The sequence below is a fragment of the Rhamphochromis longiceps genome, linkage group LG5 (assembly GCF_057381845.1).
Source record: "Rhamphochromis longiceps isolate RC_006_pf linkage group LG5, R_longiceps_female_GT1.1, whole genome shotgun sequence".
NCBI classification, from domain to species: Eukaryota; Metazoa; Chordata; class Actinopteri; order Cichliformes; family Cichlidae; genus Rhamphochromis; species Rhamphochromis longiceps.
In genome coordinates, this window is record NC_140561.1 from 37,472,267 (window position 1) to 37,490,294 (window position 18,028).

Genomic DNA, 18,028 nt, shown 5'->3' on the forward strand with positions numbered 1-18,028 from the left:
TGCCCTGGCTGTACTAACTGGAGGCCAGCTGGCTGTGGTCCAGGTCCTTCAGTCCTCTTCACTGTGGAGGGCAAAGTGGATCGGTTCCAGAAAGAGCATACAGACACATACTGACCACTCGGCTGGCCACATAAATGGAGGATGCTGATAAAAAGCACTGGGAACCAAGCAGGAATGTGGTCCATAAAGCAAGAAAATGAACCAGTGGCAGGAGCTGAATAGTCCATGGGATCAATGAAGAGGTTTTTGCACTAAAAGGAGAAAAAGTATGCAAAGGAAGGGTGGATGACAGCTTTAAAATGGGCCTCCACTGGGAGGACGCCATAGCTACTGAGCGTCCAGCCAAGACTGATAGAAGAGCTGCACAAAAAGAATGGATGGACGGACAGACGGCTTACTGGGTCAGAACCTCTTCTTATTCCCAGGGTCCATTGGACCTAACAGGGCTTCAGTGGGTTATCTGACCTGAATTTAAAATGTCTAAGTCAATAAGGGGATGCCATTCTGTCTCAGCAATGTTGATAGATAACAGGCCGAGATATTTACACACAGTCCAATCGAAGGCAGCAACTCATTTTCAAGCATGATGCAGCATTTCAGTACTGAAGTATCACTTTAATGATCATATAAAGCGGTTCTGAGTGATGAAACTGGGCTCTACATAAGACCTTATTGATTACTTAGATGCTTGACCACATGTGAAATGGACTGCCTTGAAATGATCAAGTGATATTCAAGGACTCCAGATGACTTTTCTTCTGGCACACCAAGGATGCTGGCATGTGCTGACATGTGAACCTTTGGATGAGCTGCCATGAAATCTTACACTTTCATTTTACTCTGAGGGCATCTGACTGTAATGAAATCTCCGTTTGTTTGTTTTGACAGCAAATTCCTCCTCCGCGATCAGAGTTCACCAAACTAAACAAGCTTGGCACACAGTTACATCTTAGGCCCTGAAGTTATTGAATACCATCAGGTTGTCTTTATTCACTTAAAACATTATGAAAGCAACAAACCACAAATTATACTGTAGCTGTACTGCATTAGTTTTTATTATTTCTCTGGTGCTTTGGCTTATAAGAATAAAACTGAATGTGAAAGAATTTTAATGCCAATATTTAGGATAATTTACCTGAAATTTCAGAGTGGGATCCCTCCTCGATACATGCCCCTTCCAGTTCTTTCCTATATATAACCCCCCGCCCAACTACAAGCTGTTTGTCCTCGTTGTCATGCCCCACCTTCCCTCCCTTTTGCAATTCATTCACTTCTCATTAGTAGATGGGGATCTGCCCGGTCTGGGAGCTGCCATGTCTGAGGCCTTCCACAAACCGCAGCCTCAATTCACGCTCCAGCCGTCTGCCATTATCTACTAGAAACACTATCAAACCTAAACGAGGACGCGGTCCCAGCTATTGAATTAGCATTTAGCTCAATCTTCATGTCAACACACACAAATTCACCAAGTCCGTGAATGAATAAATCCCTGAATATCACTTTGTGTCGCTCAAAACTTTCCTTTTCTTGCATAGTCAACAAAGAGAATAAACAGTGGGTTTGAGATTGACTTTTGGCTTATGCAACCGCTGTTTTGCTCTTTACACAGACTTTGCATGCATGCTAATCTGACTACTTCATAAAGCACACACTACAAATGGAAACCAGAAAGTTTCAGGTACCAAATTTTTATCCCCTGCCTACAGATACTGCAGTTTCGCATGCAGATATCTATTTATGCTGATTATGCTGAAAACCTTTGAAGCCTCTTTATTTTGGCGTGAGGTGTCATTAACGGATTTAATAAAGAATCAAACAAGCAGAATGAATAATGGCATTTTACCAATAAAATCCTATCAATATTGATTCCATGTCACGAAACACACCAACAGCAGAGAAGGCATCATATAATTTAAACATTAACTTGAGGAAATGCTGCAGTGTCCAAAACCTCACGCTTTGTTTCAATAAACCTGACTTACTGGTTTCCAAAGTCTTTCGACGTGCAGCAACATTTCCTTCCTTTAACTGAAAGTGTCTGCCAACAGAGAGCCAATGACCCAGTGCTGGACAGGCGTTGGTGGATATGTCCAACCTTTGATGTTGGATTCAGTCTCAGTCCTGTTGCCCAGAATTTAAAAAACATGCAACACGTTCATCTGCAGTTAAATAAACGACTCAAAGTCAAAATAATTTGAAACAGTGGAAAGCACTCTATGTAATGATGAGTAAAGGTACGTGTTTGCTGCGGCTTCAGTTGGCTCGGTCATGAAAGCAGTCAGATCCATCTGCAGATAAGTGATTATGAAATAGCAGAGAGTATTTGGTAACATACAGATAGTATAAAAGCAGAAGCCACACCAACCTAGAAGCTATGACTAAACCACAGCTCTTTTTTTACTCATTGGAAAAGAGAACACTGGTCTACTAAAAAAGCAAAACAGTGACTATATGCAACAATCAAAGTAACTAGAAAAATTTGCATTTCCTGCGAAAATGCAGTGTGGATGCCTTAACGCTGAAGATGTCTGTTGAAAAAAGCTGAAAAAATTGAAAAAAAAAATGCTGCCCTGAGCAGGATTTGAACCTGGCCCTTCTGGTCTCAAGGCAGCTACTCATCTCACTGAGCCAAACTCATTCTCACAAAGAAGAGGTGGAGAGACTGACAATTCTGCTGAAATGAGCAGAAGCTGCTGAGAATTGTGCTGATAAGAGGTGAAAAGGCTAAAAATTTTGCAGAAAAGGGGTGAATCAGCAGAATTTCTGCTGAAAAGAGTTTTTTTTTTCTGAAAACAGCTGAGATTTGTGCTGATAAGAGGTGAAAAGGCTGAAAATTTTGCTGAAAAGAGTTGAATGAGCAGAATTTCTGCAGAAAAGATGGAAAGCAGAACATTGCGCTGAAAAGAGGTGAATGAGCAGAATTTCTGCTGAAAAGAGTTTAAAAAGTTTAACTGTTATTTGAAAGAAATGTTGCCATAAGCAGGATTTGAACCCGGGCCTCCCAGTCTGAGAACAGATGCTCATCTTTCGGCATCCACACAAATATACATCCTACAAATACTTCAGTGTTGTTTATCCTGTGCAAGCAGCATGCAAGTACAGCTCAAAGCGTGCTTTGTATTGGAATCGAGGTCACACTTGTAACATTGTGACCTTAAACGAGATGAATAACCTAGAAAGTTGAACAAACCACTGACTTTCAGAGTAGGAAAACCACCAAATTAAAAAGCAGCTAAATTTATTTAAAAGTGAAAGTCAGGTGCAACTTTCACTTTTCAGGTTACTCCAAATAGTAAACCTGTACACATACATACATATTATATATATATGTATACTTATATATGGATTACCCTTATGCTTTATATTCTGGATTAATCCGCCATGAACAGTTTACCCCAAAACTAAGTTATCCTTCTTAGGTTTTTTGAGATATTTAAGGCCATTTTATCCAAGATAATGTATTCAGCCAAATAAATCTTCCACTTCCTTCTTCCAATTAGAATGAAGAATTTCAAATTCGCCACTTGTACCACAAACAGTAGATAGTAGGTAAATACCAGTGTTCAAAGGTTCTGTTAAATTTAGGCTTAAACAACATTTATCAGGTTTCAGGTTGTGTAGACCATGTTCTGTTTAATGTGTGATGCACATCATTTAAAGCTAATGTTTTTAATTAGCTACACAGTTACACCTTGCACTTAATTAGTATAAATATTTAGTTTCCAACTAATCTGTATGTAAGGACCAGTTAGAGCTTAATGAACGACCATTTAAAATGTGCTCATGCATTAAACTTGAATGTCTTCTGACCTAAAACTACAAAGCAAAATTTTCACGTCAACTTGAGCTCCGTGGATGTAAAAATACATAAATTCATGTATTAATAGAAGTTCAGGGCAGTTTTTTTCCATTTAACTAGAGGAAACTTGAGTTAACGCTGTCTGTGGGAGGCAAACATTCAGCACTGTCTTATTTATTCGTAGGTGCTAAAAGGATATAGGACCAAAAACACAACCGTGACTTCAATTTTAAACTTAATTGCCATTTTAAACTCAGCCCACGTGTCGAGTTTGTGGCTGTGCTCAGAAAAGGTCAGAGCCGTCACAGCTTCATTGTCATTTTTTTTCAGGATTTCCTGCCAGCATCCCACCCTCTTTATCTTTCCTCCCACACTCTCTCACGTGTCTATATCTGCCGTTCACTGTGTGAAGGTGTAACGACACAGTTTACTTCTTTTAGAAAAGTCAGCAGAATACATTCCCCTCATTACCATAGAGTATTCAGCACATGACTAAATATTGAGTGCATACATCAGCATTCTCTGATAACACTGGAATATTTAAGGAAGTATGATTTACATTTTAAAACTAAAGCGGCTTTAGTTTCTGATCTGGTCGTTTTCACCACTTCCTTCTTCAGGATATACTTATATTGACGTCTGTTTTTGAACTGTTGTTGAAATTTACGTGCAATTTTAAAGCAGAGAAGAAGAAAATTACAAAAACAACATTTTTTTTATAACTGTGTTTTATAATGTAAGTATGTAATCCTTTCAGCATATTATAATTCAAGTGGTTTAAGAGGAAAGTAGACTAATACATGTCATTAGAACTTAGAACTAAGCAGTGACAGGAGATCTTGGTCTTTGCAGAGCAGATGAGGTGAGCAGTGTACAATGAAGACTGATACAAACAGGAAAGATGTGAGATGCTGCAGCGCAATGGATTAAACACGACAAGGAGAGATGAACGTGACTCTCATGGGAAGAAAGAAACCCACTCACTGCTGGCAATTTTGGTCATGTCCACCTTGGGTTTTGGAGCAGACGTCATAAGTGAGGGGTGGACCTGACTATTACCGAGTGTCCATTTGGTGGTGATACCAGTTAATGTTATTAATGTTCACAATCTTAATGTACTTAATGTATACTTTAAAAACTAAAAGAGGACTTTGAAGTAACTGTTGGGAGCCTAGACTCATCAGGAAAATGTTTACTGAGGTTGTAAATCAAGTGAGAAGTCAGGTAATTTTCTCAGCCGTCTGTAGAGTCTAACTTCTCTTTGCAACTAGAGGATTCACCCCCTGCTGGCATTCATAAGAATGAAGGTCTAAGTAACTAACGGACTATTTTATATACAGTATATGTGCAGAGGTGGAGAAGGACAGTCCATTTTCAAATTCAGGCTTTGTTTTCTGGATTTCTACCTGCTGTAGCTTTAACATTTACATTTCCTGTCCTCTCTTCATTCTGCTGCCCTTTGGCTACAGCCTTATCTGTCTCTAACATGACACCACTGATCTCAGATAATAATAACGAGTGCAGTTTGTGCTAGGTGGGTTATCTGACAGAGCACACTGAGAGGGTTACAGTTGAATTGTAATCCAACTGTTCTGCCACTATAGCTGCTGTTATTAGGACATAAAACATGATATTTTTCTGCACAGAGGTCTGGTACACAGTTTAGTGAACACTTTTATAGTAAGGACTTCCAAGAAACACTTGAGTGTCAAAGTGTGTAATCTTATAAAGGAAGACTTTATGGTTTTAATATGAGATTACATTGGATTATAATTTTTAATTTTTTTTAAATTTTTTTTCTTCCTGGTTATTTTATTTCTGAATGTTTCAAATATATTTTCAGAAATAATGTTGTCTCCATATGTACACACAATTGCATTCACATCACCTGGAGCTGAGCATGTTTGGTTTAATGGATGGATTCCATTAAAATGTGAAACATTTTTTATTGATATCTTTCAATTTCCACTTGATTTTATACGAGAACGGTGTTTTTTTTATGGGAGTATGTAAGTCCCATTCCTATTAACAGTGTGTGTTTACGTCGTCCCAGAGAACGAAATAAATGTTTCGTTATAATGTGTGTGTGTGTGTGTATATATATATATATATATATATATATATATATATATATATATATATATATATATATATATATATATATATATATATATATATATATATATATATTTTTTTTTTTTTTTTTTTTTTTTTTTTAAATTTCACCAATGTATTTAAAACAGTTTCAGGCCTCGCAAAAAACCGAACTAAATTCTATAAATAATTTAAAGTTTCAGTTTCAGTAACCTGAATTTAAAACACACACGCACGTCAGCCTTTGAAGTCGTACGACTCAATTACATGAATGAGCACGGTTATACCTTTAAGTACCCCCTCCCTTCACTTCAGGCTTTACTATCTGCGGTTGCGCGTAAGCCCTCATTGGCTGTTGCTGATAATCGGTCAACAAGAGGACCGGAGGGATACAGGAGGGCACAGGGCAGCATGTTTACAGCTGCTTATGCCCGTAATTAGTTGCCCGGCACAACCGAGTCGCTTTATGAGGTTATTTAAAAAAAAAATTTAGTTTTTTTTGCTGCTTTGGTTTTTTGGAGACACTGAGCTCTTGTGAGTGCCGTCGATAATGCTTTTGTGTCGCACAGCAGCGGCTCTGGATCTGGCTTTCAAGTCACCGGGTTCGTCTCTGCTGCGAGCCAAAGCAAGCAAGCTGAAGGATGTTACTTTGACGCTGCGCACGGACCACTCGTTTCAGCGACACCGGTTTTCCTGCGCATCCGTCAGGCGTGTCTATCTGCCCTCCGTGCACCTGGGTAAACAGCACCCGGAACTCATCCAGAACTGGGACACATCGTCTACGTTTGTAACCAGCACGGACTGGGCGCATTTGGACTGGGTGGCCGCTGTAGCTGTGCGCCGTGAAAGCGCTGAATGTACAATCCTCAGGCAGCCGCTGGTTTTCACACACCGGCGCCCAAACAGCAGGGGGGACCCGGCGGGTAATGTTTTGTTTACGGGTAACTGGGACGTTTCCAGTCGCCGCTGCTCCACTAGGACCATGCAGACCAGATCTTCATCCACACAGGCTGCCACTAAGAAGAACGAGGAGCAGACTGACGACGACAAAGGGGTAATTTCAACCTTTAACACGAGCACAGCACGTTTTAGAGATCAACCGGCGAGCACACCGTCCTGGCCTCTATCACCCACAAGCAACAGATTCAAAACATGTTTATGAATTATGCAAAATAGCAGACGAGCTGCTTTTCTTTTTGCATAACAGCCCTCATGTGAGCGAGCCTGCTTGTTATACAACACTACACGACGCGCACAGCTATGTGGGCCGCCTGCCTTTGCAGTGAATCCACGGTGGTGCATGTATAATTGACATGACTTCGACAAACCTGTACTCGAAGCAGCACATGTGTCATTTTCAGAGCATGTTGGATCACACTTTGCAGTGTCAACAGCGAGCGTGCTCCCACGGTGTGTGAGTGGCGCTGAGTCACTCTCACCAAACATCTGAGCACTTTTAAACTTCGCCTTGCACGTGGGTGGTTTTGCGAGTCAGCATCCGTGATGCTAAAAGAGCTGAAGGTGTGTGGGCACAGGGCAGGTTATTACCGTGCGCTGTGTAACAGGTCACGCTGGATTACATTACCATCATTTTTAGGTGACTCAGTAGCACATGGACACACCTACAGTGCTACAGTGGGCATGCCAAGATCTCAAGAACATGCTGCCTTGCTTTTTACCTTGTTCAACATCTCACTAGTTTATTAGAAGAGCAGCAAACAAACGCATGCAAGGATCTGTCCTGATAAAGAATCATTTATCAGTTTAAGGTTCTCATATATGAGAATTTGTTTTTGGACAGATTTAAATGATGCTTTTTCTTCTCTTTGACTTTTTAGTTTAAAAACTTAAACAGTTAGTTGAGGCTGACAAATGTATAAGGGAAATAACCAGGTTGCAACGTTACCCTTACATGGGATGGGAATGGCATTCAGTTTGATCTGGACACAAAGAGAATAAAATCCTTAAAGGATGTCGTGTCCACTTGACATATGGTGTAGATCTTTGTTCACTTACACGTCATCTTCTGATTGGTATGCACTTACATTCTCATAAAACTCGATAAAATATGAACCTTTTATTAGCAAGAAGCTAATACAAGTAAATCACCACACTGTTTTATTTTGTGAAGCAGAAGAATTGGATTCAGGTTGAGAGAAAGTGATTAGATTTGATGCAGCATTTAATACTGTTTTCCCTTTAACTCAGAAATAGGCTCTCAGAGCCTGATGTTTTTCAAAATCTGATGCCTATATTACCCACAATGCAACTCAACAGTAAACAGGCTTTCATGGGTGGAAAACTGATAGCAGACTAATAGGAATGGACTACAGGGCTTTGGGAACCCTGCATCGATGATCATTTTTCATGTAGCTCTCTGTGGAGTCAAGTCATTTCACATTTAAAGCAACGCTCCCTAAGACATGTAAACGGCTGTATAAACTGTAGTTCCCTAAATGAAACACACACCTACAGGAACCTGCTTGAGTGTAACTTTGTTTCAAGGACACCTAGCAGGCACTTTCTGGGTTCTACTTCAGTCTCTAATGAGAGAGAGAGTTCCTGTTTTACTGTTTCTCTCCTGCTGTATGGTGTGTATGGTTTTAGTGGTGTTTTAAAGTGTCACATCCAAAAGATGAAACAAGGTTAGTATGTTATCCCCCCTCCACCAAACTTTACACTTGGCACAATGCACTCAGACAAGTACTGGTCTCCTGGCAACCATGAAACCCAGACTCGTCCATTGGATTGCCAGACGGAGAGGTGTGTTTCGTCACCTCCAGAAAACATGGTGATGGTGTGTTTTACACTGCTTTATCCAATGCTTTGCACCATGCTTGGTGATGTAAGGCTTGGATGCAGCTGGTCGACCATGTAGCTCTCTACACTCTGTTCTTGAGCTAATCTGAAGGCCAAATGAAGTCTGGAGCGATCGCCTCTGAAGAAAGTTGGCGATCGCTGTGCACTGTGCACCTTAGCACCTGCTGACCCTGCTCTGTGATTTTTACCACGTTGCAGCCGAGTTGCTAATGTTCCCAACATTCCCCATCATTTCCACTCCGTTATAATACCACTAACAGTTGACTGTGGAATATTTAATAGTAAGGAACTCTCACAACTGGACTTGCACAGGTGGTATGCTATCACGGTACCATGGCACAACATCACCAGATCGTGAGATCTTTATGCAGACTGCTTCTACAAACATTTGTATGAGTAGGTGCTTCATGAGTCTTCTACACCTGGGGCTAAGGAATTGATTGGAACACCTGGATTCAATGATTTGGATGGGTGTGAATATTTTTGGCAATACAGTGTATAAAGCCAGCTCACTGATTTGCTTTTCCACTTTGTCTTTGAGTTTTCTCTCCTTGACTGCGATTTAGGTGGCTTCCTTTCTCTTTAACCCTCCTTCATTTACTTCGTAAGCACCAAAATGAGTCACAAAGCAGGGACGGAACCCCTTTAGAGTGTTGTAATAAAATAGCCTATCAATTACCTAAAGGAACCGATGTGATATATTGATTGGCTGGGTCAAAACAGTCAAAGTTTTGCAGAGTTATGGTCACAGACGCACTTGCTAATGTGAGACGAGATGCATTAAAAGCTAAAGATGCATTTTCAGTATGTATTAAAACATTTCCATAGAAATTGTGGCAGTGTAGTATTCGTCAGTTTTTATGGCCACAATAATCGTGCTGTGAGAATCTGACAGCCCTGTGCATTGCATGTGAGTGTCTCTTTGTCCTTGCTTGCATGTCACATGTGTTTTCATGCCTCTGAAAAGCTGTTATCAGACACAGCAGTCCCACTGTTCCCCTCCTATACACCCTCCCTGGCACAACTCCCTTTAGCTGCTCGCTCACATGACCCTCCCACAGCGTTGCCTTCCTTTACTTTTAGCTTGGCCTTTCTTGCCTCTGAAAAGCAAAGGCCTGCTCCCTCACCCACCCCGGACTCTGCCATTGTCCATTGTTGGCAGCCCGGTGAATGTATTGCCAAGCGTGTGGCTTCATCCAGGAGCTTGGGCCAAAATTTAGCAAGACAAATTGTAGCCAAGAGAAAAGATAAGCCTGTTTTTTCCCCCCCCATCTTCCCTTCTTCACCATTGTTACTGCTTTCTTGATTAAGTGGCTGACTAAAACCCACAAAGAGAGTCTGCAAGCGTAGTCTCAATGCAGCCTAAAAAGCAGAAAGGGACATGAATGGAAGTTACTGTATGTAAAGGCTAAATGTCACACATAGCAATGAATGGCCTTCCGTTGCCTCTAACGGTCCTAATTTTTAAAAACAACCAAACATGTCACATTTGCAGATGTCTCAAAGACCATTCAAACTCCATATAAAAGCACACACATCCACATCCCTGCAGGATTTACTTTAGATTATTGCTTAGCTGCTAGCTGGACAGCTAGCTACATAAACACGTCAAGCTTAGTGGCACAATAAGCAGTCTTTTTTGAACATGGTGAAAAAATAGCTGAATGCACCCGGGAGGTATTTCCTGTTGTGTGTGTGTGTGTTCCTCCAGAGGAAGATCAAGTTTCCTCTTCAGCAGAGAAGATATTTGAGTAACCACTGGTCACAATAGCCCCAAGTCATCTAATACTAAGCTGCTCCATTTAGTCTCCCATTTAGTCCAGTATAAATAGGGAGAAAATACTTTAAATTAGAAGAAATTTTTAATAATGTATGCATTATGATAACAGGGTGTGCAACACTCACAATAGTTTCTTAGACAGCTTTTGGCTTCGGGGTGTGCCTTTTTAAAAACGCTAAAGCTGTGAAAGTCAGCTGTTCTTTATTATTCCAACAAGGAGTCCCAGCCTTCATGCAACTCTTGTCTTTGTTTTGTGGAGCAGTGCTGTCACTCAGATGATTGATAATTTTAGTATACTACTTGAACTTACAGTATAATAATGTACAGGGCTCATAGTAACGCAGTAAGTAGTTCTAAAGACCAAGATGCTTTTACATGGAATTATTTGTAACTGTTACAGCAAACAAGACACTTATTTTTATTATTTTAGTTTTACTCAAATCCGTTCTATCAATGTGTTATAAAAGCCTCATGAGTTTTCTGTGTGGAGAGAAAAGTAGGTTGACACAGATTCTCCGTGTAAACACACCTGTATCATTACATGTCTGAACAAATAGTCGAAAGTGGAAAAAGCGTGCCATGCTCAGGATTTTTTTATGTTTCTGATTAAATGAACAACTTGATCGTTGATTTCTAATTTCATGCAGGTTTCAGTTTTGAGTCCTGATGTTTCGATATGACGACGGCTGTAAATGAAACAAACCAATACTGCAATATACGCATATATAAGATGTTTAATACAAGGTATGGCTTCCTCTAGAACAGTGTTTTCCAACCACTGTGCCGCGGCACATAGGTGTGCCGTGGAAGATTATCTGGTTCCACCCGATTAGTACTCTAAGCCAGCGGTCCCCAACCTTTTTTTGCTATGGACCAGTTTGTCAGACAATATTTGCACGGACCAGCCTTTTGTCGCGGATAAATACAACAAAATAAAACCAGAACCGGTACCAAAAAAAAAAAGATTTATTGATTTATTCATCAAAGACCCCCTGATCTAGAAAGCCCCGGGCCACTCTTGCAGTGTGGGCTCGGGCATAGTCCTGCTGAAACGACTGCAGGTTGGGGAGCTGCCACAAGAATGGCACAAATACGGTTTAAGGCATTCTCTGGATTTCTGCTCCATCAGATATCCACCAAGAACACTGCTCTCATGGATATGCAAAGCTGCAGCAACAGCCCAGAGATGCTTGCAAACAGCCGGGCCTCGGTGGTAGCACTGGTGACAGTGTTGTGCAAATTCTGGGCTTTTGTGCTTTGATGGCTTAAGATTTCAGTAAACTGAACCATTTCTAAGGTGTGTAAGTGAGTTCATTCGTGTTCAGTAAACACATTCACACAATCCATTTACTAAAAGCTGAAAACTACTCGCAGACTTTATTTATTTTAATATATATTTTTTTTAAAAGAAAGCTTTTTTTTTTTCCTATAGATTCAAATGATGTACTTAAACATTGATTCAAAATAAAGGTTGAAAACTTATTTCACAACAAGAAAATTGTTTCTTTTTGACCATCTGTTGAAGCTCTTACTGATATAAAACCATTACGGCCTTAGCCATAAGGCCAGATGGAGGGTTGTTTATTTACATACTGTTTCCAAATGCAGGCGTTCTCAAGTGTCCGCCGTCGCTGCTCTGCTGCAGTCTGCCGTCCGCTGTGGCCTGAATGTCGTTATTGTGTGTTGCAGTTTACTAATCTGCTTCACACACACTGAGTGACCTGCCTGCTCCCTGTTACGTGTCGGGCAGCTGGACTGTGTCTGGTGCTTGTTCATCTTGGAGTGGTGCGTGTCTGGGCTCACAAACGCAACCCGACGTGTGTGAGAGGCTCTTTGTGTAGCACAAAGTGACTGACATTAAGTGTGTGAGAGGGAGAGTGATAATGTGATTCACTTAAACAACGCAGACGCAGCAGCCTGTGTTTAATCAGCTGACTCGGCTGCTCCTTGAATAGGAGGGTCATAAAAATCGTCTTTGTTTGACCAGCTTGCTCCACATTATAATAGTACTTTCGTTTCTATATCTGTCCTAACAAAACAAATATGGCATGTCAACATCATTTCCAAGATACGACTGTTTGTGCAGAGTTCAGGCTCACTAAGGAAAGTTATTTTGATGTATTTACAGTAACCTTTCACCTAGATGCTTTGAACGTTGCAATAAGACCAGCATGTTAAAACCAGGCACTACAACCACAGCTCCCGGTAGCTAACCAGCTAAGCAACATTACTCTGTAATTACATACACAAGTTAAACGTGCTGACAGCACAACAGCAATGGTGGAAAGATGGAGGTGATGTTGTGTAGTTGTATTGTGTTCTTCTTTCTTCTTTTTGTTTTTATGAATTCGGCTTCCAAACTTTTACACACCTGTTTAGTAAAGCAGTTCAGTTATCTGCAGATACTGTGTATAGATCCACAGCACTAGTCAATTCCACAGTTCCATGTGTTGCCAGTGATTGTGCTCTTTGGCTTTGTTGTGCTTGATGTCATAATACTCATATCAAAGTGATCTGCAGTTGTATTTGAATGGAAAATGAAATAACTTCATTTTAATTCATGGCAAGCGTCTTCTCTTTTTTGCCTTGCAGCCACCGTCTTTGTTGTTGCTTCCTATAGCAACACAGACGGTATCAGAGTCCATCCTCCTGTTTCATGTTGTGCGTCTCATGTTTTTGTACAGGATGTTCAGACTTTAAAGGAGGCTTCTACTACGTCATCGGAGAAGAGCCTGGAGGACAGAGAGCCAGAGGGAGGGAAACCCAACAAAACCCAGCAGCTTAAGAAAGTCTTCAAGGAATATGGAGCAGTGGGAGTTTCCTTTCACATCGGGATCTCTCTCATGTCTCTGGGAATGTTCTACATGCTAGTATCCAGGTAACAAAATGTCCGGTCACTGCACGAGGCATTGGCGTTTACATTTAAGATTTACAGAGATGAGGTCAAAGACTGATAAAATTGACTTACAAGTGGCAGTTTAAGTCACCTCATATACTTAAAACAGTTTTACACCTTAGAGAAAATCTACAAAGAATACCTCAACACTTTTAAAGTGATCTGTTTTTCCCTTCTTACTGATGCCTAAGCAAAGGGAGCTACTAAAGCTACTATGTTTCAATCTATGGTGAAAGTATCCCATTACAGCCACCTTTTAGAGTCTAAAAGATATTTACTATTCTAAAGAAAAGGCAGAGACAGTTTTGACATTTCTCCAAAAAACAATTCCCAACAATTAATCACAAAAATGTAACAATGTCATGTAGTAGCGACACTAAAATCTGATGTGGGGCAAAAAAAATGAACATCGTGTTTCATTGCTCGACAGTAATGGGTCCTCAAAGAATAGTCTTTGTAGATGCACCAAACACTAATCAGATTTATGGAGAAGTCTTTATACTAGAGGATTTTCTGCTTTCTATTGACTGTGAAACAACAGTCCTCATTGATCCACAGCTGAATACCACATTTTCTGAAATCCTCTCGCAGCCATTTGGGACAATGTAGGAAATCATTAACTGAAGCGAAAACAGTTTTTTTTTTTTTTTTTTATTTGCTTTTGCAATGAGGAACATAGATTGGCAGTAAATGGGACCAATTCACGAGACAATAGCAAAGTATAGACAGTCAGCCTTATTACATTGGCGCTGGATGCAGACAAATTCATGCTCAAGTTTAATTTACTCATCTTTCAAGGATTTGTTGTTGTGTGACTTGCAAAATATAAAGTCCTTGCGTTCTGTCTGTTGACAGTCATAGACGGTTAAAAGTCAAACAGCACAACACACCCCTACTTTATCAGCTCAACAATTTTCTGTCTGGCCAGAGGCACGAATACCAGAGAGGCCTGACAGATATAATCTGAGAGCTTGGAGATTTCCTTCTGTAGCTGATAATGACCCTTGAACTGAAAAATGACTCTGCAACTGTTGTGCATTATCACTGTGCAGCCACAGCGCTCAGGCATGTGGTGTGCTAATACAGGGCTGTGTGCTGAGCACACAGCAGCCAGAGTGCAGACAGATCGCTTTATATAGCTGACTCAAACTGTGTGTGACTGTGTGCTGTAATGACTGACTCATGTTGGCACATTCTTTGCATATTTGCTTCCCAAAGTAGGTCGGGTCAAAATTGCAAAACTATATCAAAACTTTTCTCATGAAGGCAGTGGTGCCTGTAGCCTTTTAAAGGCAGATCAGAAGTCATGTGCTAATAGCTTCAAGTTAAGAAGACGTGAAGTTAAAAAAACAAAAACAATAAATTCTCTATTGTAAACAGTCCCCCCTAGTGGAGATCAAGATGAATTACAACTTTATGCAACAGGCAATGAGGAAACCAGTTTTAAAAAGATGTTACATCATATTATTTCTGGTCTATGCTAATTCACTATTAATGCTGCAGAAGAAAATCCTAAAAATATTTTTAATATATGTATTTAATTATATTTTAATTCATTTTTACATTGAAAAATCAATCACAAAATAATAATAATAATAATAATATAATAATAATAATAATAATAATAATAATAATAATAATAATAATAATACTAATACAACATTTCATTTATTTCAGACCCTCAAGGTCACCTTACAGTAACACGTAAACATACCATAAAAAACATAAGAAAAATGTATATATAGCAAACATGGTCATCACGTCATTCTTTATTTAAAGGATTATGATGATAATGCAAATGTGCTGCATGGCCCAATATATTGGGGTGTGTGTGTGTGTGTGTGTGTGTGTGTGTGTGTGTGTGTGTGTGGTGGACTATTTTCACTCATGTGATTAAAACGTTTTTGGATGCATTTGGACAAAGACACATTTCTCTGTATCTTTGCCTCTGTGCACAAATCAAACAATCAAGATGTGTGATTGAAGTACAAACCCTCAGCTTTAATTGTAGGACTGCTTCTTATTTTGAAATGGTCAAAAGTAATCGGACAGTTTGCTGATGAGCAGTTTCATAGCCAGCTTTCATAGAGAGCTTGTTCCTCCATTGTCCATGGTGTACTATTCGATAGCTATCAACTAATATATAGGCTATTAATTTAAATACTGTTAAATTGCATTTGGTAGCTACTCACATAATCAAAATCTAAGTAAACCTCTCAGACAGAGCCAAAATGTTAGATTGATCAAATCAGCAATCATGTGCATTCTTAAATAGAAACAATGCAACGGCCAGCAACGCTGGAAGTCCTGCAACCATAAAAGACAACTAAAGTGGATGATTTTGGAATTAAAGGTTAGTCAAGGTTAAAGTAGTTTTTGAACCCCCAAAATGTGGGACTGTATAAATAAATGGCTTAATACTTAAACAGTTAATGCAATAATTTGGTAAAAATCACAATATTAAAGCTTAAAGTCTAATTGGTTCAATCATTTTCAATTTTATTTATATAGCGCCAAATAACAGCACCTGTCGCATCAAGGCGCTTTATATTGTAAGGTAAAGACAGAAACAAAACAAAAACACACAGAGAAACAGCAAAAAACCCAACAACTACAAGCAAGCTCTTGGTGACAGTGGGAAGGGAAAAACTCCCTTTTAACAAGAAGAAACCTCTGGCAGAAGCAGACTCAGGGAGAGGCAGCCATCTGCTGCGACACGGTGGGAGGGAAGGGAGGGAGACGGGACTGATTTAAAATCCATTTGTAGTGTTTTGCAGAGGCACACATAAAGAGTACTGTGGACCTAACTGTGTATATACACACAAACACCTTCTGGTCCCAACTTACAGATTTCCTGTTATTTGTGTTCCCAGTGGGATCGACATGACTGCCATATTGTGCAAACTGGGCTTCAGCGAGGCGTTCGTTCAGTCCAAGATGGCCGCTGGAACCAGCACATTCGTCCTGGCCTACGCCATTCACAAGCTCTTCGCTCCTGTTCGCATCAGCATCACTCTGGTGTCTGTGCCTCTAATTGTGCGCTACTTCAGAAAGACTGGACTCTTCAAACCTCCCACACCTGCACCCTGATGGCCCCTCCTCTGCTGCCTCATTGAGTAACAAACCTCTTTAATGGCCTAATGCCTGTAAATCTTTATTCATCTGGCTTCAAACTGAAACACCTTCACATTTGTGAATTCAGGTTCCCTCGTCATTTATCGCTATAACAGATCGAAGTGATCAAATGCTTTACTGTGGTTTGAAGTCTTTGGCTCATCAAACATAAGGACTTAAATGTATCAAATATTTATTTGAAATCAGAAGAGTGAACAGGGATTGTGTTATTTTTAATTAAACTGTCAGATTAAGCTAATCTCTTCTGCACCGTTCTCCAGCAGCTGACTCGGCCATGTTCTGGTGTTTTGCTTGCAACCCTCTCTGCTCATCTTTACCTTCCTTCTCACCTTACTTTTTAGTCCTCCTTTTTGCCGTTTGCCTTCTCTCTCTCTTGGCATCCATTTCCGATCCCTTCAGTCTTTCTGGAGGCTTTGTTCCTTTTTTTTCCTTTCTTACAGTTTCCCCCCAAATACAAGAACAGAAGCAGTAACTGCAACGTCACTAATACAAGTGAAGCTCATTGCATCATTTGTGTTTCCTGATTTGAGTATTTAATTAAAGAGAATTTCTCTTTTATATTTGGGTTGTTTTGTGTTGCTGTTGAACAATACCACATCACCTTCACACATATCATCTTACCATATCCTTTGGCAGCTCTGTTCATATTTAAACAGAACAATGAGCAGAAAGAACTGTAGTGCTACTGAGTGCAGTTTGATTATATAACCTCTAATTTACAGTTGCTTTCTTATTTAGAGCCCTAATGTGAAATTTCCAGCACTGAAAGTTGTTTTCTTCCTGTGCAATGCAAAAACCAGAGTACCGATTGTAAAAAGTAATAACAATAATAACAAAGTTTAAGCTCAATCTGCCAAATGAACAGAGACCGCTCCTTGTACACCACCTTTACCCTCGGATGAGTCTCGCGTGTCTCACTGGCTTTGCTGATGTTCAAATCTAATCCCTTTGTAATTATGAACACTTTTGATTAATAACTAATTTTATTAGAGCTGTTTTGTAATTTGGAAATCACCATCAGAAGACGTGGAAGCCCAGATTATCACAGATGAAGACACTGGACTTAAAACACCTTGAATTCTGGGATCTTGATGGTCTTCAAAATAGTTTGCTGATCATCTATTGTTGTGTCTGCCCACTCACCTGACCTGAACCCCACAGAGACTCTTGGGAGTAGTAAACCCAAACAAAGGAAAACTCACTCTGAAGCTGAAGGGTCCTGTGAAGAAACTTGGGCTTCAAAAACCCCTCAGCACCGATCGCTTCCATGCCACACCACACTGACGCAGTAATTCATGGTTAGAGAGATGAAGTGCAGATGATCCATTACTCACCAACATTGAAGAGCACAAAAAAACCCCAAAACAATGACGTCCACAGGTGAGACATAGTTCCAGCTGCAGCTTTTCTACACTGCTACCAAGTGTCTCAAGAGTACTTAGGCAACACACCAAGGTCAGAATCTTCAAAATTCAGCGGTGCTCTATGGAAGGAGAAAAAGAGG

The 18,028-nt window shown here is 40.1% G+C and overlaps 1 protein-coding gene and 1 long non-coding RNA gene across 2 annotated transcripts in view; both read left to right on the top strand.

Moving 5' to 3' along the window:
* LOC146670534 (uncharacterized) overlaps positions 1–18,028 on the top strand; it is a 213,049-nt gene that overhangs the window by 69,250 nt on the left and 125,771 nt on the right. The window lies entirely within an intron of this gene.
* On the top strand, positions 6,239–17,082 carry mims2 (mitochondrial inner membrane scaffold 2). The gene is made up of 3 exons (XM_085407506.1): positions 6,239–6,947; positions 13,178–13,371; positions 16,263–17,082. Exons 1-3 carry the CDS (start codon positions 6,444–6,446, stop codon positions 16,477–16,479), a joined length of 915 nt encoding a protein of 304 aa, XP_085263632.1. The 5' UTR covers positions 6,239–6,443; the 3' UTR covers positions 16,480–17,082.